General features: G+C 40.1%; 1 protein-coding gene across 1 annotated transcript in view; it reads right to left on the bottom strand.

Annotated features, from left to right (window-relative positions):
* Positions 1-26,015, bottom strand: part of LOC139716799 (tyrosine-protein kinase SYK-like) — a 64,516-nt gene that overhangs the window by 29,383 nt on the left and 9,118 nt on the right. The window contains exons 2-5 of the mRNA XM_071628331.1: positions 21,800-22,422; positions 13,317-13,483; positions 9,431-9,569; positions 2,345-2,447 (exon numbers count right to left, since the gene is read on the bottom strand). Coding sequence (XP_071484432.1) covers positions 2,345-2,447; positions 9,431-9,569; positions 13,317-13,483; positions 21,800-22,411 — 1,021 coding nt within the window. The 5' untranslated portion in view covers positions 22,412-22,422. The remainder of the gene's footprint in view (positions 1-2,344; positions 2,448-9,430; positions 9,570-13,316; positions 13,484-21,799; positions 22,423-26,015) is intronic.

Here is a 26,015-nt window from a genome sequence, read left to right as displayed (position 1 = left end):
TATGAGGAATTCAACGTTTATTTGATGAAAATTGGTTTTGAAATGGCTGAGATATCCAAAAAAGAGCGAGTAATAAAGTGTGGGACCCACACTTTATTACGATCACTTTTTTTTACTTTGTTTTTGGATGTTTCATTCATTCCACACCCGATTTTCATCAAATAAATTTTGAATTCCTATTAAAATGGTATGCTCTGTACTATATCATAAGTGTTTTCTTGGTATCTCGCAAAAAGTTAAAAGCCCAATTCTCATCTCCACCAATACTGTACTATCCCTTTAAACTGAATGCTGTCCCTGATTTTAACTCTGCTCTTTCAATAAGAAAAACAAACTATAAGTCAGATCTATTTTCGTCACATTCTTCACATCAAATGTCAGACAGAGGTTGATAGACAACATGACAACAAAACCTATGGAATGAACATGCACATGGAGACATTTAATCCATTCAAGACACATATCAGGGGAAGAAAATATTCTGGCTGTCCATATAATTTCCATGCATTTAAAAACTGCAATTGACAATCTGTGACCGCTTTGCAATACAAACGCCAGCCAGGAAGTGCTATATAGATGCATTTTTTCTTGGGGCTGCTTCGCTAGCGCACATGTACTAGGAACAGCCATGCAATACATTACACACTACTTTCTAGGAATAGCACAAAAGTTTTATACATATAAGACGGAAGCTTTTCAGAGTGGCACAAGATACAATGTATAACAAAATATGACCTGTTGCGTAGGACACATGCATAACTTGTCACCATATGACCCTGATGAAGTCATAGATTTTTGAGCTGAACAATCTAATAGAATTGCAAAATACAGAAATTTACCTCAAGATAAGAAATTCTATGTTCCATTATCAAGGATCGATATCTTTGTACCTTTCTAAAGTCTGAATTTTTGAAATTCAAAGTATATGTTGAATAAAGATTTCAAGTTTTTTTATTTTACAAAGGGTGTTGCTACAGTGTTTTAAATTGGAAATTGTGTTTACATGACTTATGCTTGCTTGATTGAATCTGAAACTCCAAAAGCGATTTTATTCAAAACAAAAACTAAATAACAATATCTAGTGGCAGGCTCTCTTGCAGTTTCTGTGGTAGGTTGTTGGATATTAAAGTTGGACATATAATTCATCACCGGAAAACCTCAAAAACTGGCAAAATATGATGATGCTAACAATGGAATATCAATGCACTGAGACTTCATTAGGCTTTGTGGTGACATGCAAAGACTGCTCCTTGTCTGTATACCACTGTAAATACATCTAGAGGTGTACAGGAAATTTGCGATAGTACTAGGGAAATGTGCGATACGTAGTCATGGACAAATCGGATGACATCGCAGATGCAGTCTATACAGCCACACTGCGTGCTGAGTCTACGCACAGTACATCTACACTGTACATGTTGAAGCTGAGAATTCATGACGGTATGACGTGATATTGATAAAAGCCTATAGGCCCTGGGAGGTGTTTCATAAAGCTGTTCTTAAAGTTACTAAAGACTTAAGAACGACTGGTGATCAGTTCTTGTGCTGAATTATTGAAATTCTGATAAATAAGCACTTCAGAACTGATCACCAGTCGTTCTTAAGTCATTTGTAACTTTAAGAATGCTTCATAAAACACCCCCCTGATGTGATATGGGTCTAATGTTGTTGTTGTTATTGAGACGGAAAGGAGCAAACTAAGCATGGGTTGGGTGAGTAGCAGAAGGCACGGTGCCAGGTTTGAATGACTTCACTGCGGATCTTGTAATATCATGTGATTGCCAGTATACACTGTGTGAGAACCCCATAACATTGCTCGCCGACCATTTTGTTTATTACAAGGTATCAGCACAGTACCAGACACACCTCTAACATACATGTACAAACAGCACCTGAATAACAGACTTGAGACTGTAGGGAACAGATGGCGTCCTGTCAAAAGATGTTCATGGCTTTTGCTGATATTTTGAAACTACTTCAAATCTACATACACCTGTACCTATATGGGAAAGTACAGTATTACGGTTTAAAAGGGCAACTCGCAGGTTGAAAGATAATGATGATTGGAAAAAGCTGATCTCAATGAAGATTCTGTTAAGTTTGCTTATAAATGTCAAGAATAATGAATTAAAGGCAACATGAAACATGTTCACATTGTACGGAAACAAAAAGGAACACCATATGATTTCATTGTGTGGGTATGTGTGTGTGACTGAAGGATGCTTCAACATACATGTATGGCGGTTCAGTGTTTGGGAATGGCCTGCAGGCAGTCAAGGGATTAAAATGATTAAGCAGCCGCCAAACTCGTGAGGGCGTGCTTGGAGGATGTTGCCATAGTTACCTGAATGTCTCCTCTTCTGGTTCTTCTCCCTGGTCATGTCATTGCAGGGAACCAACAGGCAGCACAGGAGGCCATCCTTCTTGAGTGTGTAGTGGTCAACCATCTGGCAGGCAGGACATAATGAAAGAAACAAAACATTACAGATTTAGCGAGAACTCTCCACTCCCAAATTCAATCCTCAGTCTCAGCTTCAGCCTCTACACTGCTGGTCTTTTAGGTGTTGTCATGTTGTTGTTGTTTTTTCATTAGTAAAGTTACTTAAATCTTCACTGTTAATCATATGATAGACATACATTTGTAGACTGACCGACTGAATAAATTAATGAATAAACTTCATACATAGAGTGTGTTCGGGCGCTCTCTTAAAGTGTACCGTACTGTACCGTACCCATGCAAGAGGAGCATCAAAATACTCGCAAAGCTTACCGTACGTTACCATATCCTGCCATATGTGGACCACTTCCCAATGTGCTCCACAAGCATACTGTATCGTACAATAACATACATGTACCAGAGAGCGCTCGAATGCAAACTGGTCTAAAAGTGTACTTTACCAGAAGTTGTTGACATGAGACGAGTGTGCTTTAATAACACACTACATCATGCTACAAAGGTGTGATTCTCTTTGCTAGGGGCATCTGTACGTAGCGTAAGCATGCTTTGCTAAAAAATATGTGGCCCCTCTGACTGGAGTCCAGAAATCACTCATGAGGATACTAAAATCAGCTCCACAGAACGCTTGAACTCTCCCAATCTGGCATGGTATATGTATAGTACAGTTCGGTTCCTTTTTAGCCCTTTTTATACTTGTGTTTCTTAACGCCGGACTTTCTCTGACCCAGGACTATCGTTAGTCCTGTACCAATTTTTTCAGCTTTTTACACTGGCCAATTAGTCCCGTACTATCTCTTGTCCGGGGCTAAGGAGAAAACTGACCTTTTTACACTCGTATTTCTTAGTCCGGTACTTTCCAAACCACATGAATATTCATGATTTCGCTGTGTACTGTACACGTACACGCACGCACTGGCAGCACTTGATTACCTCATTTCTGATTGGTCAGTGAGGGTCGGACTTCGTCTCCATCGCTTAGCCCAGGATTATTTTTTCGTTCTGTTTACACTCACTTGCTTGGCACCGCAATTGCGGTGCTAACCCTGCTATTTTGCAGGGCCAGGTAGTACCGGACTATCGGTGGGGCTAGCCCACTTTGGCAAAAACGAGTGTAAACAGAAAGTGGGCTAAGGATAGTCCCGTACCAACTGTGGGGCTAAGGCCCCCCCCCCCCCCCCCCCTTAGCCCTACCGTTGGTACGGGACTAAGCAAAAATTTACAAATGTAAAAAGCCCTTTTGAGTGCTTGAACACAGCCATAGGTCAGAGATGGTGATGAGATCCAAAAGAGTGGGTAGCTTTTGGAATCTGGCTAGATGTGGGGGATCACACTATGCTTGCCCTGTTACAATAACAATATTATCATTATTCCCTTTCAAATATAAAAAAACAAAACAAAACAAAACAAAAAACCCACACTCATTCATAAGTGGAAAATGAATGGGGTGGCTAGAACTGATCAAAATCTACAGAGTTCATCTTAGCGCCTTCCAGGATCTCAAACTATGCTTTGTATAGGGCCCTATCATGATTTAACTCAGCGTCTACTGGAACATGGTTGGTCATGTGCCGAGTCTATGGAAAAGTTTGGAATCCAAAAAGGGAATGGGTTATAAAGAGAAAATGAGAGAGAGAGACAGCGAGATGAGACAGAGAGGGAGTGGAAAAAAAAAATCAGCCTTTTACAACGTTCGTGCCACCTAGAGGTCAATGGCTAACTTCTTTTGCAGGGCAGGCCACGAACATGAGCCCTCATATATATCACGATAATCTTTTCCCCCTTTTTACACTCTCCCTCACTTTCCAGGGGTATCGCCTTGCCAGTCTGCAGTCTGTGCACCACCCTTTCAAGGCTGCGGGAGCCTGGAACATCTCATATTTCAAAACATATCCCCCTCTTTACCCCTCTCATCCAACCAAACCACCTGCCGCAACTTTCATTAAGAGGGGGATAAGAGTAATAACGTTTTATTGCTCGCTAAGTGCACCTTTTGGCACATGTACAAGGGCAGTACATAAGCACCTATTTTCTTCTCTTGTAATTTGTATTGGGCCCACACCCACCTTTGGGCACACAGGATGAATAATCCCAGTCGCTTGGTCTCTAATATTGACAGTGAATAAATGGATTAACTCCGGTAGTCAAGAGTTGAGGCCCTATTACACCAACCCTGGAGTCACATCTTCTTTTTTCTTTTCTTTTCTTTTTCCTTTTTTAATGTACATTGTATGGCTCTGATTTCAGAAAAGCCTAGAACCAGAATACAAATGGTTTTATTATCCTCAGTAATGATACATCTACATGTTTGTATGTCTGAAACTTTGAATAGTGAGTGAACTTAATATTTCATAAGCTCGCGTACAACTCATCAGAATGACACACATTTTTTGAAACCTGTCCATTCACCTGAAATCTGACATCTTGGAATGTCAAAAACACAATGACCACATAAGTATACAACTCTCATCTGGTGTCTACAAAACTTTTCTGTTGGTTCCAGGACGCAAGTGTGTAGCTAATAATTGTATTAAAATGCTTTTATACCATGTACTGTCCGACAGAAGTCACTCTACTCAAGTGAGTTATGAGAAGAAAGACTGCAGAGGAGATGAACATAATAAATCATGGTAAGATGGTATTACGAGGTGAATACTAAATGCCTATAAATTTAAAAAGAGATGACTTAAAACAACCTTTTCAAGTTAAGAGAGTGCTTTTGATTTACAAAAACAACTTAAAGGAGGTGGGTATTTCACAAGACTGGGCTAACTATACTGCGAAAGCTGGATTTCTTGATGGATGAACTACTGTAGAAAATATGAAACATGAAATTAATTTTCAGGTCATTTCCCTCATTTTTTTTTGTGTGTGTCCCTTTTTCTAGGAGAGCTATCCCATACCTAGACTATTCAGAGCAAAACAAGAAGATCTTCCCTCCCTTCACAAATCCTCATCACCTGACACCCCACCCATTGCCGCGACGATGATTCGTCCCTCCTCCTCCTCCACAGACGCAAACATGTCGACAATCAGCGCCATCTCTCTCCCCGATCTCATCCTCCTCGTCTGCTCCGCCCCTGTCTCATTGTCACCGACTCGCAGGCTACTGGGGGAGAGGAGGGTTCGGGGAGGGGGGTGGGGGAAGGGGTGGAGGGAATAGCTACCATCTCCCCTGATCTTCTCACTGATGAGTGCAGATCCCCCCTAGAGCCTGACCTTGGCATGGTCATCCACAATATGTTTGTCAGAATGTGCCGGGTGTTCTCATTGTTAAAGACACCTCCACCGATAAAAAACATACCCTACTTTTTAACTGCCCATGTCTATCATTTCGTTACAAGTAACGTACACCACCCTCTGTATTATCATCCCATCCTTCCACTTTGTGGTATTGTGGTAAATGACGAATCAAAATGAATAAGGGGCATTGTGTGCAGTCTAGCGACAAAACAAAAACAGCAAACAAATATGCGGCAAAACCCAGATTACCCTCGCTGGACAAAAACACAAGGTGTCTTTCAGAAAAGAAAGACACAGTCACAGGTGCATGCACACTACTGCAGCAGTCTAAACTTTAATGCAAGATGGCAGGAGGGTGGTGTGACGAAATTAGCCTTTGTTAAGGGCTCTTCACTGTGGTAGCAGCAAGAGAAGTGAGCCGAGAGCTGTCTCATGTGGCAGAGTCAAGCCCCCAGCGAGGGGTAATCCCCCAGGGAGAGGGCCTATGAGAGGTCTCCCCATTCAAATCTCTCAACTTTACCACCCTTTGAAATCCATCGCTCCAAGCATGCTCACAGTGACGACCTGAATCATTCTCTGTCCGCATTATTCGCTGGGAGCTGATTTTTGCAATTTCTCCTGGCTCATGACCAACATTCACATCACAGATCTCAAAAGGCCCCTGTTTGGCATCAGCGAGCTCCCCTTGCAATTATCAATGCTAACAATTAAGAGAGGGCCTTTGAAAAGGCTACAGTGGAATGGATGTTAGTACACTGACTGGAAGTGTAGTTCAAAGGATGAATACGTATTGAAGCACACACTTTATACTCTACAAAGCGTTCTCATTTCATAAGATGGTAGATGTAAAATTCAAAGAGAATTGACCAAAGCAAAGTTGACAAGCAATTCTCATATCACATCATTGAAAATCTGGAGACTGGAAAATCTCAACTACACACGTACATTATGTCCATGTGTTTTTCTGCGCAACTAGCTACCGTTCTTAAGGTGGAAAAAATGACTCGGTCAATGGCATGACTGCCGCACACGCACATACACAAGCACAAGAGGTCCTTGGTTCAAGCCCAGATCAAGACCAACTGTGCAAAATGTTGTGGTGTGTTGTCAGACCGTCCCCTCTGGTATTACAGAGAGGAAGCCTCTGTCTGTCTGATACAACATAAGATGCTAGCCCGGTGTGAAGGAGGTCTTCACACTGTTGACTGATCCCACTTTACTCCTGGAGCAGATCAGAGAGCGATTTAATATCAGACATGGTGGGCATCTTCCCTTGACATCCAGAAAACTGATGAATGGTTTCAACCCCTTGCAGTTTCACCCACAGGAACTTCATACTGCTCAGTAAATGGTACAGTGTACCACCTGCTCATATCATGCAATATGAGGATAACACTGCCATCGTTATAGAAGAAACCTGGTGAGGAGAATGGTGAGAAATCCTCCATGGCTACAGCATTGTGATGTTCACTTTAATAACTACAAGGTGTGCTACAATGTGTTCTACACATTTTCTCTAAAAATCTATATTACCGGCATCGAGTTTAGAATATTTTCCAGTTTAAAAAATCTGACCTGCATGGCCAATACGTGTCTCTGGTATTGCTGGAGTATTTCTTCATTCATGTGAACATCATTATACAACTTGTTTAGCAAAGCTACCTTTTCTTTCTTTCTTTTTTTTTTTGATTGAGCCACCAAAATACTGAAAGGTAACAAGTGGGATCCATCTCTGTTGCAAAAGTGACGAGGATACCGAAAGGGAATTCTCGGTACCGACTGGCAAATCCTCGACACTCTGAACATTTCTTTCCATCATCTCTCCCCCATATTCCCCTTCTCCCCTCACAAAAAAAAAAGAAAAGAATTGTACATAAACTATCTAACTATTTAAACAATGCAATTATGCTCATGTCCTCTAAAACACAGACTAAACAAAATAAAAAAAATCTAAAAATGAATTAAATCAGAGCGATGCAACAAGAAGTTTTGACAGAGCTAAGAGACAATCATACAGGGACACAAAAAATTACAATAAGACAGAAAAGAACTTGAAAACACGTCCCATGGTGCGTGACAAAGGGAACAAACAGTCAAATTGGCACTTCTGCTGGGGAAAAGTCATCAAGTGGCATAAATTCAAGAGAGACAGAAAAAAAGAGAAATCTTAGCTGGATCTACCACTGGATCTCCAAACTTTCACCCGCCCCGACCCTGGAGTCGCGGGCACAGCAGAAAAAAAACCGCACGTTTTGCCTAATCGGTCGTGGATCTCCCGGCCCCGGGGTCCCTCAAGGAATGTCAACAGGACGTATTAATTTCCAGAGCCTCATCCAGACAGGGGCTGACTGGAGAAGCTAAGTGTTGATGCTTGGTTCCGATGGCTTCTCCATGCAGGAGTGCAACATTTTACTCCATTCAGAGTTTTGTTTACAATTTGATGGGCTAGCCATCAAAGATGCAGATGCATAATTTATTATTTCTTCTTCTTCTTCTTCTTCTTCTTCTTCTTCTTCTTCTTCTTCTTCTTCTTCTTCTTCTTCTCCTCCTCCTCCTCCTCCTCCTCCTCCTCCTTCTCATTCTTCTTCTTCTTCTTCTTCTTGGTCTTATTTTATTGTCACACATCCATGATTTATCTGTTTTACTTCTATTCCTATCATTTCTTATTATATTACATGTCCCAGATCAGGGCCTTGTTGCATATAAAGAATCAAAATCAAAACATAAGTCAGAAATCAAATGTAAGTCAGGTATCAGGCAATCAGAATTGAGCATTCAGAGACTTATGTTTGATTTTCTGACTAATGTTTGATTTTCTGACTAAAGCTTGATCTTAACTTTTATTATGCAACAGGGCCCAGGTTTATCATGTATGAAGAATAGAGATCAAATACACCGTTAGAGATGTACACTTTTAATCACAGGGAGATATGGAACATCAGGCCTTTTTCAGATCGCATTCTTGATATTTCTATTCTTATTTTGTTGCTTTACTCTCTATATACAAATGTATCTCTCTTTCCTCTTCTTTCCTCTTGCTCTCTTTCTCTTTATTGCCTTTTCTTCTCTACTCTCTTACTTTGTAGAGAGGGGATTGACGTGTTCTATCACAAATAGTCCCCCACCCTCCTCCAAGTTGGGTGCCACGTGCAGTTCACAAACTGTGGCCAGGTCAAACATTAAAGGCACTATTTAACATTGGCAGATGAAACAAAAACCCAGCTTTAGTGCTTCAAAATAGTAATAAAATGTGAGTTACGGATAAAAAGAACCAGAATAAAAAAAAAAGTTAATCAGTATAATCAATACTAAGTATTGTTAAATATACAAAATGTGAACAATAGTTTATCAGAATCATTTTTAGAATGAACCGTCTACATTTATGGTTTATTGAGAAAATTAGGGACATCTCCTTGTATTTGTGGCTTTATTGCAAAATTTGTATGGTACTATGTTTTGTGATATAACTAAACTATACATATGTATCAAATGTGATAACTTAGACACTTTTTTTTTTAATCACTGCTCCCAGTGGTAAACAGTAGCTTTAATTTATGAATGCATTCTTTGAGAGATGCTCATCCTCCCCCAAAAAACAACAACAACAACAACAAACAAACAAATAAACAAACAAACAAATTGATGCAAAAAGAGATTCTCTGACAGCAGAAAGAAAGGAAAAAAACAACAACAACAAAAAGTTTGAATGTAGTCAGAGCCATGATTAGTTACCTGAATGAGACTGTCAAACTTTGGGCCCTCCTTGATGGACAGCTGACCCGTGCAATCCTTGTCGATCTTGTAGTGGTAGACGAAGTTGTTGTAGCAGAGCGAGAGCGCAAAGCTGCCCTCTTCCGTCCGCTCACGAACCCTGCGTGCGACAACAGACAAAAGGCAGAATGTGATTTTTTTTTTCCGTCATCAAATCTACCTTTTGTGTCTTGTCTTTCCCTTAAGGATATAATATATCGGATGCAGTCTGTGTAATGATGAGGTCAGTGAGCCCCATAGTGATTGTGCCACAGTGTCTAGTCTTCTTGAATTGTTTCCAGTGAACTCAACTGCTCAACGTAACCAGATTCTGAAGTAGGTGGTGTGAGGTTAGCCCAATTTCTCAACTACCAGAGGGAATAGAAAGGGGCCAAGTTTTAATTCCAAGAAGTTGGTGGGGTTCATGGGGGAGGGGGAGGGGGATATTATCCCAAGAAATGATGGCCTTTCCTTGCCAGTGGAAAAAAAAATATTTTCCATCATTCCATTGCTTCGTTTGTCTTAATATACAGTTAGCAACTATGCCAATGCCTTCATTGAGAGCCCCATACAGTTTATAGAAATGTTGCATTTTTTGGCAATGCCTAATAATAAGACATGATACACCTTCAACTTAGCCCATCAAGTTTGATCAGAAGCCCATAATGCTGCCGCCTGAATGGCACGGTGACCTCTAGATATTAGCACGCCTTCAGAAACAGCTGCATTGGTTGCCACAGAGGAGGAGATGACGACATGCAACATTTTGCTTCTCGTTAGGAAAGTCATTAATATTTTTGAGCACCCCCTAATAGTTGAGCTGGTTTTCTTCCTGGTACAAAAAAAGAAGACCTCAGGAAAACTCATTGTCTTTTGGCAACGAAAACACGTTGGCCTCCGAAAGAATGCGATCTGCATTTGTTGCAAGAGCCTTCACGGCAGACGCTCTGCAGCAACAGAATGCATTCGTCAGCCAACTGTTTGAAATGCTCACTGCAGTTCATTCATCCACTCAAGAAGGGAATAAGATGCTACCTACTAGACGTTCATGTCCGATCTATTCTTACGCAGCTACTCACGTGCATCAACTGGGATAGATCTCAACAATTGTTCAAGAATATGTATACCTGTCTGGTTCTACAGTGATTTACTCACCAAGTGCGATGGCTCATAATAAGTGGTGCTGCATCATCATTCCTACCAGCAGCTTATTTTGGGGAACAAGCTCTTGCTTAGCATAAAGGTTTTCTTAAAGAAATATCAAGCACAAGTAGTCTGGCCTTGCCGGCACATGCGCAGCAAACTTGTGCACAATCTGACGCCACTTGAGAATGAAGTGTGCCATATTTAGCCTCCGCGTGCAACATAAGGTAATAGTGTGACCTTGAGTCCCTGTATGTTGTTCCCTGTTAACGAGCAAGGTGGGTTGGGGGGGGGGGTGAGCTTTGTGTCAACGGCAACAATTGTTTGGATGCTACCTAAATAGACCCCCAAGGCCTAAACTGGGAGTGAGTAGCAGTGCATTACCATGGCAATGGCAGGGGTTTGATACAAAATTATCAGCAGGCTGGGAGTGCATCTTGTGAGCATTGATTGACGCATTGGCAGGTTGATGCACGCAATGCAGTCTCTGTAGCACAGTTTGGATGCATATCAAGATCATTTGGGGGGTTACTTTGCAATAGCAATACAAACATCATTAGTATGCATCTCGATAAATCTTGTACACTCACAGAGCGAAAAAAATACAAATGGGAGACAACTAACCACAACTTATATGTACATTAATGAACAAAAATATATTATTATCAAAGATGAAAACACATTAGTTATAATTATAAACACACATCCAACACATACATGTGAAGAAGTCAATTGGAGTCAGTCACCCTGATTTTTAAACCATCAACCACTTGTATCCAACTTTCAATCCTGATTGGCACATACACATAAAGCAAGCACAAACACAAACACAGAGTAGACATACATGACAAACTCACATACATGTGTTGGATGGTCATTACTCCGTATATGCCTTCAAATAAATTTGTCTGCAGAAGGTAAAATCACTTCTTTTAGATGCACCTTGTACACGATGGGATGTTCCACCCAAACTATGTGTACAGTATTCTACAAGTATATGAGCAGAGCTTTTATATCATTGTTTAATAGTGCTTTACTCATTATATGTGACCCTGCATCACAAAACGAACAGAAAGTCGCCAGACATGAAATTTTAGTTTTTAAAAGAGCATATTATGAAAGAGCAGACTTTAAGCTTTAAAATGATGTATAACTCAAATCAAACGGACTCTCCTAACCTATCTACAATGTAAATACTGGAAAGAAAACACACACTCAGGAAAAGTGTGAACTGAGAAAAGAGGCTCTGAAATGCAGTGTCCATTCGAACGCTAAATCTTTACCAAGCCGTGCTAGCTGTGCAATGAATGGGACAAAAAACAGGATGTAAACCACCAGAGTAACAACAATGAAGGGATTATCAGATTACACTGAAATTGTGTGTGCCTTATTAACACATTTTGTTTATAATTGAAGCCAATTTTCAAAGCAGTAGCGTAATCCTTTCAAAAGATATTAAAGTTGAGAGTGATGAGCGGGTACAAGGTTTTTAAGAAATGAAAAGGGGACTCTAAGGAAACACCTAATCACACTATTCTATCAAAAAATGTTTGAGACAAACTGCTAAAAAACACACTTTCCTGCCCGTTTTATGATCCCAAATTTTAGCATAATGTAGAAGAAGACTTGCTCTTTCAGAAAATATGAAAATGTCAAGATCGGTTAGGTTGGCCCATTTCACCTATTTTCAGTCCTCACACAAAACTGTGTGTGCGACTTTATGTTCGTTTTGTGGTGCACGGTCACATATATGTCCAGCTTTAGGGAGACAGTGTGTAGAGAATGTACACTGTATACTAAGCAATGTCAGCAGTAAATATTACATAGCTGAAAACACTAAGGAGACACAATTGTCTCATTAAGAACGAGTGTCTCCTTTATTATAGTAATTATGAGCAAAAAATGTCTCCCTAAAGCTCAATCCATAGGTATAGATATCTACAATACCTGTATGTTATATGCACATGTACATATATGAAGAGCATGTTTGCAAAAACCGATAAGTCCATATTTGCCAATAGGAGATATTTGCGATTAAAGGTCAAGAAAAATAAAGAGAATAATAAGAAAATTTTTGCTTCTTTTGACCATAACTTCAAAAATTTACCTTTATGCAGTGACCAATATATGGTATTATTTTGTACTTTATGACAGACACCGTACTTCAAAATCTTCAAGAATGGACTTATCAGTTTTTGCGAACAAACACTATATATATAAATACATTTTTTTTCTTTTTCTGAGGGCTGTGGGGGAGGGGGGGGGGGGGGGGAGACAATGCAGAGCTTCATATGACTGATAATTGGTCCCTCCTACTCCCAAGCTGGACTAGTACTGTAAAAGTGGAAATTTTTGCGCATTTCGCGCAACCAGAAACTAGCGCGAAAATAAAAACACTTTAATATTTTTGCTTGCTGTACATTCCTGTACTTGATGTCTTGATTCCGCGGAATTAAAAACATGCGAAACTCTTCTTACCCGGCCTAGCGCAAAAAATGAGTTGCGCGAAAATATCCCCTTTTACAGTATACAAACATATCTATGCTATCTATCAATCTATCTATCTAATGGATAGCTGACATCAATACAATTAGCATCTTTAGTATCTATCTATTTATCTACATGTATCTATCTACACATCTCTCTAAAGGTGACATCTATACATCTACACTTTGTATGAATATATACAGTATCTCATTCTATATATTGTACTCATTATACTCACAGGAACTTGCCCTGCTGTAGGCCCGACGCCATGATGCGGTGCTCCGCCTCCTCCCTCGTCAGCTTGTTGTGGAACCAGAGCTTGTCCTGGTGCATCAGCTTCTTCAGCGCCCTCTCCAGCTGGGGGCGTTGCGAGGAGGACTGGAAGACCCTCTCGATGACATCACGCTGCCGGTGGGACGGCACGGCGGAACAGAACGGAACAAAACAGAAGATGAAACATCAGTGACATGAAGTGCCTAGCCACAAAATGTCCACGTTCTCTCTTGATTCAATAATTATTATGCATAGTTATTAAAATCTATGCCTGTACACTGACCCGCACTTGTCTAATAGTTGGGTTGGCTTTAACCCTTTTTAATACAATGTGCTTTGAGTGTAGATTGGTACAGAAAACCCCATAGCCTTGTGCACACTGTCTGAAGTCCCTGGCTGACAAGGGGTTAAGTGGCATGGAGTAATCACACACATGTTCACTGAGACATTAATAATGATAATAATAATAATATCAATTTATAAAGCGCAAAACTTATAGACATATATTCTTCTGCGCTGCAAAAGCTTCTGATGTGCTTGATAATAACAAACATTTAAATGAAAAGATGTGTTTTGAGTCGTGATTTTAAAGACTGCTACTTTGGGGGATTTCCGGACTTCTAATGGTAGATCATTCCAGAGTTTGGGAGCTGCACAGGCAAATGCTCTGTCTCCCAATGTTACTTTTGTTTTACATGTTGGAATTTGTAGAAGAAGAGTGTCCTTAGAACTGCACAAATTATGAGTATGTCGATGAGATTTAAACACTAATAATTCGGATATAATTATGTAACTGGGGGCTTGACCGATGAGTGACTTGAAATACAATCAACAAAATCTTAAACAATATTCGTTTACAAATCGGAAGCCAGTGTAAGGTCTTTCTAACATCTGATACGATTGATTCTTCACAGCAAATCAATATGAAATACCTAAACCATAGTCTAACCATACTTGCTGCCATATCAGTCATAATAATACATACTCTGCGGTGTAGTTTTGAGTCATTTTGAATACATACTATGTACATGCATGAAAATAAATCTGTAATAATACAAGCAAAATATTAATATAAAATCCACTTCAGGCTTTTATGCATATTGAGCCATATCACTGCTATCATCAGCATTTGCTATAATTTGCAGTTTTATACAGTCAAACCTATCTATAGTGGTCACCCAAGGAAGAGAAGAGAAGACAGGTCTAACTGTAAATTGTTGTTTACTTTCTACTCTTATCATCAATCTTCATCAAGTTATAAAATGAAGTGGAAAAGAACTCCTTTCATTCACATCATTCCACAGGTGACATTGCACCATGCTCCTACACATTTTCACAAACCTTTCTTTCCAGACACATACATGTACACGTATAACATGAAATAGGCAGTAACATATCAAAACTTGCTTTATCATGATCCTAATCTGAAAACTGAGAATACATCCTAATGATACAGCAGGCACTACAAGACTCGAGGACTTGCTGCTAACCACATCTTGCACTTTTCAAAGAATAATGTGAAACACATTCAACCACAAGCTTTCACAGTCATTCAAAACATTTTATTCTCAGGATACCTTCCTATTCCCCCCCCCCCCCCCCCCCACCCATGTGCTCCCTCCTACCTTCTTACCCCATCTGGTTTTTCATAATGCCCAGATTTTTTCCCCCTTCACACATCAACTGCCAGACCAAGAAATGTGAATTGACTGAACTCTGCCATTTTTATTCATGCCTAACACAAGTTATTTCCCCCGGCAATAACAATTCATATCATTTGTTGGCATCCAGAATCGCAGCAGCAGGACTTAATTGTATCTGGGGCCAGCGGCGTGAAGTTTTTGGCACCGCAACAATTATTCTGCATGCATCGGGAGATGGCCATGCCAAAAGAGGTGACTTTTCAAAAAAGAAAAAAAAAAGTGGACAATCTTCCGACTGTTTTCTCCTCCTTAACGTCTTCAATACTTCCCATGGAGTAATTCTCTAAAGTATCCCATTTCCTTCATTCATCTAAACAAGCCCTCTCCACCCTGTTTACCCCCCCCCCCCCCCCCCCCCCGAGGAAGGGTGCCCTCATAGGTTGCATTCCAATCAAGGAGGTAACACTTTTCATTCTATCAAGAGTTCCCTGCCTAAAAATGAATATGATCCTATTCACACCTCACAACACTGTGGCGTCACTGGCCAGCGTAGGTTTTGCATTGTTAGAACTTATTATAAAATGGGTTCAAGAATGTAGCCAATTGGAAGCGGTGAAATGAGTCACGTGTGCGTGCATTAATTTCTCACTAACATGTTCGGCCTGATGTCACAATGTTTACACTAGCAGTGCGCACTCAATCAGTTGTTACAAGTGCGTCGCGCGCTACTATACGCACTGTCAATCCTGTAAACAACTTCTAGTTCGGGCTGCCGGCCGGCCTTTCTTGTGCGCATAACATGTGTGGCGTACGTATACTCTTATACGTACAGTACTTATATGTGCGGGATTTCCGAGTGCGACGTGCGTAAATGTTTGGGACGAACATCTTCGGACATCGATTCTTGAGCGAGTGCTAAACGCACTCTATCCTGTGCATCATTTGTATATCACTACAGCCGTAGGTCATCCCTAGCCCAATGTTTCACTTGAGGTCTTTATTTGAAATGTGACTATAACATACAGTCTTTGTTTTTTCCCTCCCATTTTCTCTTCCTTTCTGGATACTTTTTTCCTTTGACTCTTTGAAGCACTACAAAATTCACATCTTTAATTTTTTTAACAAGCAGTAAAGAAGATATAAAACAAACATTAAAAAAAAAACATACACACACACAAAGTAGACAGTCTCATACTTTTGACCAACTTTTTTAAAGAAGGTCTATTTCTAAAACAACTATCGATCCATATGTACAACTTAGTAGATCGACAGTAAAGCTCTTGATTACAACTCATCTATCAAAGATACACTCAGCACAAAATTCAAAATTGTGATCCCACAATGTATTAGGTCCAATTTGCATTAAACATGCAATGTTATAAGCCAGTCAAAGTGAAAAGGTTCCCTACCCCAACCCCACACATACAAAAAGATGATAATTGAAATCATATTAAAAGTGTATGAAAAAGAAAATTATACACTGTATCCTGCAATGCTTTAAAGGGACTGTACAGTACTGCTTGAGGTATCAAGGATTCATGTTTTGAACATTTCTAAGTGAGATAATGAGAAACCTCTTATGAAATTTGAAAGAGCATGTAATTTTAAGAAGGATTCAACATTTATTTGATGAAAATTGGTTTTGAAATGGCTGAGATATCCAAAAAAGTGATAATAATAAAAGGCGACAGGCCACAACTTTATTTAAGGATCTCTTTGTTTCACCTTGTTTTTGGATATCTCAGCCATTTCAAAACCGATTTTCATCAAATTAACTTTTGATACCCTTTAGAATTGCATGCTCTTTGACATCTCATAGAACGGTTTCTGAATATCTCGCAAAACGTTAAAAGCTAAATCCTCACCTCGACCAGAACTGTACACACCCTTTAATCTCTAAACAAGTCAATCCAAAAGCTATATGAACACACCAATTTTAATAAATCTGACAGAGAGAGTGCATTCACAACCTAAAGCAAAAATGTTGTCACTGTCCATGAAAGTTCAACGAGGCTCAGACAGCTTTACTACTGGTCTCTCCAGACACACACCCCTTACCATGTGGGCTAGTGATTAAAACCCTGCATTATGACTCAAATAGGCCCCAACAAACCACTGATTGTTGTTTTCTGACTTTCTGTTCTGTATTTTTGTTATTCTTCACGGACATGTCTGAGTCATTTTATAACATTCTATCTGTTATCAATTGACAAAAAAAGAAGAGAAACTGTGAACGAACAACTACCGTGGTCATTTTAGAGAAAAGTCGTGGCAATGAAAATTTTAACCATTGTGCATACTTGAAAGCATGTGCTAGTTCTACCATTTAATCGATCTATTTGAATTCACTGGACATGTTTGTTTTTGTTTTTGTTTTTGTTTTTTTGTTTTGTTGTTGTTGTTGTTTTTTTGTTTGTTTGTTTTTTTTTTGGGGGGGGGGGGTATCAAAGAGGGCTTTTGAGAGTACAGGAAAGACCCTTGTGTTTTTTGCCGCTAAAATGACCACTCTCACGCTGACCGGTCTCACTATCACACAACTGATTGAATGCTGAAGTGTAAACACACTGGTCAACTATGAAACAAAACTAAAGGACAAAAAATAGGGGGAGAGAAGCCTATTAGATCAGATGTCTATTAATGTAGCATCCTGCTCATGATTATAATAAATAATACATTTACTGGCTCTCAAAATATCTCACAATTTCACAAGAGGAAATAAGTGCCAGAAAGATATACAAGGAAATCAGTTTCAAAAGGGACAAAAAGACACTATTTTCTTCTAACAAAAACAACAGTATTCCTCCCCCTCCCCTTCTCCTCACCACTCCCCCCCCCCCCCCACTCCCTCCCCCTCCCCTCCCCCTCCCCTTCTGGAGTAGAAAGTGAAACCAGTCTCTTTTCTTATCCTTGTTTTCTTTTCTGAAAGCATGTACTGCAGGAGTTCCTTGATATTTGACACTAACAAATGGTCATGTGGATTTCAACTGAAATACGATACATAATTACCGTTTCTTTGACATATCTTGTTTACAGTATAACCAAAAGATGAGCCGGAACTACCTCGAGAGGAAAAGACTACTCCACATCTCCTGCCCTGTGAGTTGCAACATGGCTAAAAAAAAATGTAGTTGAATGATTGGCTCGACAAGCCATCATCGCATTGTGATGAATAAAACCACAGGAGCCCATTTCTCTCGCAGACGCCATCGGCATCTATGCAAATAAGGTGCAGCATTGCTCCTTTCTCTCAACCAGTCTCACAGCAGCCTTGCCAACCACTCAACTCTGGCTAAAAAAACGATGTAATTACGTCACATCGTACCAAAGCATTGTTATGACACATATCGAGCGTCTAATGCAGGCGGCACGATGTCGAACAAACCTGAAGGCCTTGTTACTTGCATAGGCCGGTGCGTGCAAGTGACTCCTACGCTGTCACCCCCTTCCAACACGTTACCCCTAGACTACCAACCTATCCCCACCCCCTCACCCCTCCCCAACCTCACACACACACACACATGCATACCATGTGATAGTCATTGGATGCTAAAGTTGGAAAGCCACTTGTTTTTGAACTTTCCAGCCATTTTAGGCTTAATAGGACTGACAAAGTCATAATATGTGGGGCCACAAGGACTACTGTTGTAGCCCCAGCTCCCTATTTCTCCCCCACTTAATACTTCCATTGAATCATATATGATAAATCCAACCTTTCATGACCCATTTACAATTCTGTCTGTGCCGTACCACCGAGATTTAGATTCATCAACACCCCTTGATATAAATGCTAGTTGAATTCTTTACAGGCCTGAGGTCATATGTATTGTTCTATTGTCAAAGCTTTTCCCCCTTCAAGTGGGAAATCAGACCAAACAAATAAATGAATGAAACAAGACACAACAGCATCCAACTTTTAACCTGTGATTCACACTGCATTATGGCATTTGTTGTCTGTTGAAATGCAGCTTATTAGAATTTTTTTTTTTTTTCAAATCTAGTAGCGTTCCTTAACCTGCCTCACTTTCAAAATAGGTCTGTAACTACCACTGTATCTACTGTGAATTCGCAAAAGACCAACTTTAATACATGAAATATTCTGCATATATGTTAGTGTTAAAAATTATCAATTACAATGGTCCAAACGAGAGATTTTGATGTCAAATATACGCTTATTCCACAGTCACTGTTATTTCATATCTCAATTCTCTGAACTTTAGATGTGTTACTTAGAATTACAAATTGTTTCTGTTTAACCCTTTGAACCCGAAAGGCCGCACGCAGAACGTGCAAATACCCTAAAGGCTGGTATACCGGCCAGAAATCATGTGACTTTGATAACTTGAGTTTTAACTGCCAGGTGACCCCCTAGATGACGTCATCTCACTACAACGATGTGGAGAGATTCTTCAGTCTATACTTTCGTTGATTACGGCTTGGATTTGCAAGTTTTGAGCTATAAAGACGGCAAAAAGATGCTATTCTGCAGAGGAGGCTCGTGCGATAATCTTAGGTGAATCATCTGGTGATTATGAGGAAGCTATTGACAAGTCATACTATAGTCAAAGCAGTGATTTTGAAGATGAAATGGACACAGATGATGAGCTAGATGCTGCACAAGGTGATGTACAATCTCAGCCGGGTACCAGCGGGGGAAATAGCAGCTGGGATGCCGTTAGAGCTGGAGCTGGAGGTAATCATGTTGGTGATCGTCAAAGTCAAGGGGGCGTGGCACAGTCAGGGAGTGAGGTAATTATTTTTATAGCTAACATTACTATTGTTGATTATCATAATTATGATTATAATCATTATTGTCATACTGAGCTATTATTGCAGCTCAAATAAAATTGGAGTAATCATAACCACACTTCACAGACCTGCGGTTATTTGTTTTTGTTGTATGTATTACCAATGTACAATTCAGTCATTTAGCAAAATATGCTCAATATGTGCAAATAATGCAGGGTGAGGGTCACGACCATCTCAAATAATGCGGGGTTCAAAGGATTAAATATGCAAATTCCTGAAGACAAGTGTATGAATAGGCAAATTTCTGAAGACAGAACTCATAAGCAGATGGCATATTCTGCACTTACTTAACCCGTTGAGGACGGACTGATTTTGCTACAACACGCATACCAATAGACACTTGCCCGAGTATACTCAGGACTCATCCTCAATGGGTTAAGAATTAGAATTATACAAATCAACATGCCTATACATGCAAGCATCTAATGTTAGATGCACGGCTGGCATACTGCCGAGATTTTCGACGCAAGATATCAATACTAGAATGTATTTCTGTTGCTTCCAAATTAAATGTAAAGTTGATGTGACTATAAAATGCAACTTTATTCAGTCTGTGATGAACCCTAACTTGGGTATTTTGAGTTTTGAGTGTGATATAGACATAGCTTGCTACATTCATCCATGTATGTACATTTACATTCATTCTTTGATTTTGTGTCAGTGGCAATACTGTGCATTGAAAGGAGGAAAGGACAAGAGAATTTCTACCAAAAAAGCTGCTTTTCTTCTTGGGTAGCCGCTGACATAAATTCTTGCTTTGTTTTGTGTTATTTGTGAGATAATTGCCGGGTACATAATCGATATCTAGTTGCCAGCTGGTCAACAAGTACCAATATAGACTGTTGTACATGTATGTCGTAACTACTCGTATTGGTTTCTATCATGGCATTGTTAAAGCATAAAAGCCATAACAAAACTGATATGACACATTTGAAAAAAGGTCATCCCTAGATATCCATTACCTTTGTATAATTCTTTCATCTGCCTCTTTAAACATATGAAGACCATTTCAGCAACTGACAACTCTATCTTCACACATCCCAGCACACGCTAGTCGCTAGTCTCGTGTTGTACTGGCAAAATGGGTCAACTTCACCACACTTTATAAATATTTAGAGACAGTTATAAGGCACTGACCTTCATCGATCATAATCAGGGCAAGCTTTGTACTTGGAGGCACGGATAAATGTTCTGGAATCCAGTCTTCTCAACCCACTAACATGATCCTATTCTATTAATAGGGCAGTAGGGATTGATTTTCTGGAGACCACTTCCTGTCTTTCGGTACATTTCCGAAGGCTCCCTAATGAGCTAATTGCCGCGTTAATTGGGAGGAATTTGTACGGCTAACCGCCACTAAAACTGTTTTGGAGTGATTAACTCTGTTATTGTCGGCCAATCTCATTAAATCTCAGAATGCTTCAACAGCACTTTAATGGAAGTCTCCGGCACTCATTCACTCACTCAAACATCCCTACCTCTCTGTTGTTTTGACCCTGAAGAAGACTGCAATTCCAGCTGTGAAATATTTGTTCCGATCATCTGCAGAACATTATAGTCAAAACTTATGACACAATTCTTGATAAATCCGGAACCCATGCACACCAAGATTTTGGTTCACACATGGTGTGAGGCCTACAATGATCATGAAACATGCTACAAACCCCCTCTATCCCCCTCCCCCTGCAAAAAAAAAAAAAGAAGCCCTTTACTGACATACAACTCAACCTTATTGTTGTTCCTATCACAAATGTTATTCACTTCAGAATCTATATTCCATATAGGTCAAAATTTGAAATAAAAGTTTACATAATATATATATGTACACATCAGGTGCACTGATGTCAAAAAGGTCGGATAAAAACACATTAAGGTATTTTTTTTTTTTAATGAGAATATGCAGCAAAAAGAACCCTAACAAACAAATGACTTCATGATTGCAGTTGACTCTTGATGAAGAAGCAACCTTTTTATATCTTTATTTAGGATGACTACTTACACTCATGCCTTCTCTCTTGGCAATTTCAAAGAGGGCTCCCTCCATCTGCTCGTGGTTCATGTCGTTGAAGGCACGCGCCGTCATGCCCCGAGGCAAGTTGCAGGGGACAAGGAGACGCCAGAGGAGCCCGTCCTCGTTCTGCATGTGGTTCTCCACGAGCTCGATGGGGCCCGCGAAATTCTTGCCATCCTTGATGGCCACCGTGCCGTCGTACTGTCGCTCGATGGAATAGTGGTAGACGTCGTCATCGTAGCAAAGCGAGAGGGCGTAGTTGCCCTCGCGGCCGAGCGACTCGCGTAGGAGGAACATGCCCTGGGTGCAGCCGGCGCTGCGGAGTCGAGCCTCGGCCTCCTCCCGCGTGATGCGGCCATGGTAGAAGCGCCGGGAGAGGGGGTCCTGGGGCATGGTGCGCGTCAGGTGCGTGAGCGGCTGCCTTGCGTGCTGGTACTGCTGGGACTGGGGCGGCTGCTGCTGCTGCTGGTGCTGCTGATGCTGGCGGTGCTGCTCTTGGCTTGCTACGGGAAACGGTTGCCGATAGTGATGATGGTGAGATGGATGATGAAGCTGGTGATGATGATGGCCTGGTGGACTTATCAGGGGGGTGTGAGACATAATAGGCGGACCTGTTGGAATGCATGGAATAGAGGAAAACACATTAATTAACCAGCATGCAGTCATTAGAGAGCACACAGTCAAATGCTATGTTGTAGCTCAGCATGCCAGGCTGCATTCATACAGAGACATTACTATGCCTGTACAACATTTCGCCAAAAATTTCATCACTGCATGTACATTACATTACCCTGTAATTGCCTCACGATTCACAAAAAAATTTCTAACTCATGCATTCTAGTTCTATGCTTACAAATTATGATTCTTACTCACATTTTGCCCATTTAAAAAAATACAAACCAAAGAATCCATAGATTTACATTGAGAAAGAGATAAAGACTGTTACAACAGATGTATTCGATACTGAAACACAGAGAGATGATAAAGATACAGTTATATGCATGTACACACACTACACACAAACATGTACAGTACCTACCTACACAATACTTACTGTGCATGAATACATAAAAAGACAGCCTATGCATTTCATCTTACATTTTGTACATACGTACCAGTATGTACCCTACTATTACTTAATATACAAAGTACAGGTGAAGACACATTATACCCATACCTGCATATTATACAACTTACATACCTGTACAAACATGAGAACACGAAATGAAAATGTATCTATAGCCACAGAAAAGGTGTGACCAGGCAACCTCAGTCTGTGTCTACAGCATACAAACATAAATTTATGCATGACTTGATTTTCAATTACATACCAGTACACATGTCACAGCCACGAAGACTCTCAAGTCTGTGCACTCTTTGGAGTTGCAATAAAACATGCGTACCACATATTTGACCATGAATTCATATTCTATCCACAATCTCAATATACTCATATCCCAAAGCACAACACACAGAGTTTATTGGTAAAGTGGTGATTTCGCCCCTGGCTTACCTCACTGATCTCCCCCCCCCCCCCCCCATATGCTTTAACTGGGTCAGTAATTGAATTTAATGCTATCTTGCACTGATTCTATCCCTCTCAAAATGCCCCGTTCACACTTCAAATGTACTGCTGATGGTATATTCTGTTGCATACTGAAGTATAAAGGTGTGGGTTTGTGTGTATGTGCGTGTGGGGGGGGGGGGTTGATTGGGCAATGAAATGTCATGGGTATGCCGTACAGTTTGGTTGAGATGGGAAATTCAGATTTTAACTTTTTGTGAGATAATTAGAAACTGAAATAGTAAAGAGCATACAATTCTAGAGGAATTCAAAGTTTATTTGAAGAAAATTGGTCGTGAAATGGCTGTGATTATATCCAAAAACATAGTAAAACAAAGTGGTCCTGACAAAAGGTGGATCCCACCTTTCATTAGGACCTCACTATTTCTGGATATCTTGGCCATTTCAAAACCAATTTTCATCAAATAAACTTTGAATTCCTCTATAATTGTATGCTCTTTCATATTTCATAAGAAGTTTCTCATTGTCTTACAAAAAAGTTGGAAACCTGAAGCTTCATCTCAACCAAAACTATACAGTGCACCATCCCTTTAATTAGCAATAACATCTAATCAAATATACCAAAGCAGTGCAAGCTTTGAAATATTAATTTTGTACAATCTCATGAACACATTTTTAATTATCGGTGATTGATATAAGCTGGCCTTGAGACACTGAAGAAAATATAACATTAAAAAAAAAAGTTTAACATAACAAATATCTTTACTAACCATGCCAAGTAGTGTATTCATCCTGTTGGAATAATAACTAAAGGCCAAAATATTTGTGCAATACAGCTTGAAATCTAAATGCACTTTTGCTTCATAGTGAAACATCTGTGATTATTGGCAGAAACGATCCCAGTGAAATGCACTGTCATTCTGGGTGCACACTTGAGTCGCCACCCGATTCCACCTTTGCGTCGTGCATCGAAAACCTGAGCCGGGTGAGCGAGTCTGCTGCCCCCAAGCAGTGTCGGCAAAGTGGCTCGCATCCAGCCCGAGTGATGTCTATCTCAATTACCCTAATTGCCGCAATCCCCACTGGAGGGGAAGCATCCGCCTTTCAGTTAGCCTTCGGTCAAGGCATTGCGGGGTATTTCTGCAGTTCCACGACACAAACGGTACAACCACACAGACGTTAGACAGACAGACAGACAGACAGACAGACACAGGCACAGCAAGTGGCCTATGTTGTTGACATACAATGAGACACTTCCACTTTCATCTGAGAACATCAAAACAAGAGGATGGGGAGTGGCGCAGAGAGTGTGATGGGAAGGGGACGGCATCCTTGGAGCACAGAGGAGTTTCACACTTAAAAAAGGACCCCGTTCGTAATGGCATTACTAAACGAGTAACTAGCGTTGCACTCTGTATACAAAGAGTTACAGAGTGCCAAAACAGACAAATGTTTTTCCTTGCGGAAATGACTTTCCATACAACAGGCATGTCACACCATAGCCTGGCACACAAACATGGAACTCTCCATACACTTCACATGAAAGAGTGAATAAAATAGGGAATACACAGTAAATATGTGTAAATGCATGCCCAGAACTGAACTACACTCAAATGAAAAATGCTTCCACATCACAACCGGATTTGAGAAGTGTCTGGGGAGAGACACAACAAAAACGTGCTTTCACACTTTGAAAAAAAAAAATTACTCAATTTGTATAAAATGTATTTCTAAACCATTTTAAACGCAAGTTGTTCACCAATCTGAAAGGGGTCCTTGACTCTACCACAATAAAATGGATTGGGAACATGAATGGGGTTAAGCACACATCTGCTGTAGTCCCTCTTCCCAAATATTGCAAAGAGAGACCCCTGTGGGCATAATTTTTGATCATGACTGTAAAGACAAAACAAAGATGTGGGAAAAAATTGGAAGAGTGGAGCCTTCATTTCTGCATTACTGACAATACTCATAAAGACAGGTTGTTGCTCTTGAACACAGTATTGCTTTTAACAATCTATGATGGCTTTTTTAGCCCCTTTCTTTTGAGATTCTGCAATCAGAATGGAATTTCCATAAGCCTGAACAGGTTTCAGTAGTTTGTGGGTTGAAGTACAGTACTCGTGTGAGTATGAGCCTACGCAAGAAGCTTATGATTGAACACACAATTGAGGAGTTTTAATCTTCAGGATCATTTGTATCATAAAAATCCTACGATACTGATCAGATTGTTTTTCCATACTGAACAGTATCCTCAATTGAGGGGGGTGGGATAAGGGGGTGACCAGAATCATAAATTTTATTATTTTAAACCTCAGTTAAAAAAAAAATGAAAAAATAATTTGGACCATCCAGGTATAACCCCAAACTGTGTGTGGCATGTACAATAAAAATGATGTGTTAATGATTTTTTTTTTTTCAATAAACAGGATTCCTACTCGGATGAGGCTTACCACAAGTTTGTTTGTTTATTACATTGTGTTTTCTATCAATGAAAATTGATCAACTTTTTATGAGGTCAAATGAATTGTAAGCCATGCTCTCACAGGAATGCAACCTTCACACACTTTACTATTTGTACATCATCAATTCTAAGACCCCTCCCTCATTCTTTTTTTTTTTTTGGGGGGGGGGGGGGGGGGCATTGCTTTATTGCGGTCTGTCTTAAAGTATTTAAGG

This window comes from Diadema antillarum, unplaced genomic scaffold, assembly GCF_040938485.1.
Source record: "Diadema antillarum isolate AM-2024a unplaced genomic scaffold, OU_Dant_1.0 scf00000070, whole genome shotgun sequence".
NCBI classification, from domain to species: domain Eukaryota; kingdom Metazoa; phylum Echinodermata; class Echinoidea; order Diadematoida; family Diadematidae; genus Diadema; species Diadema antillarum.
Note: the sequence above shows the minus strand (reverse complement) of the source record. Positions and strands in the feature narration are given on the sequence as shown.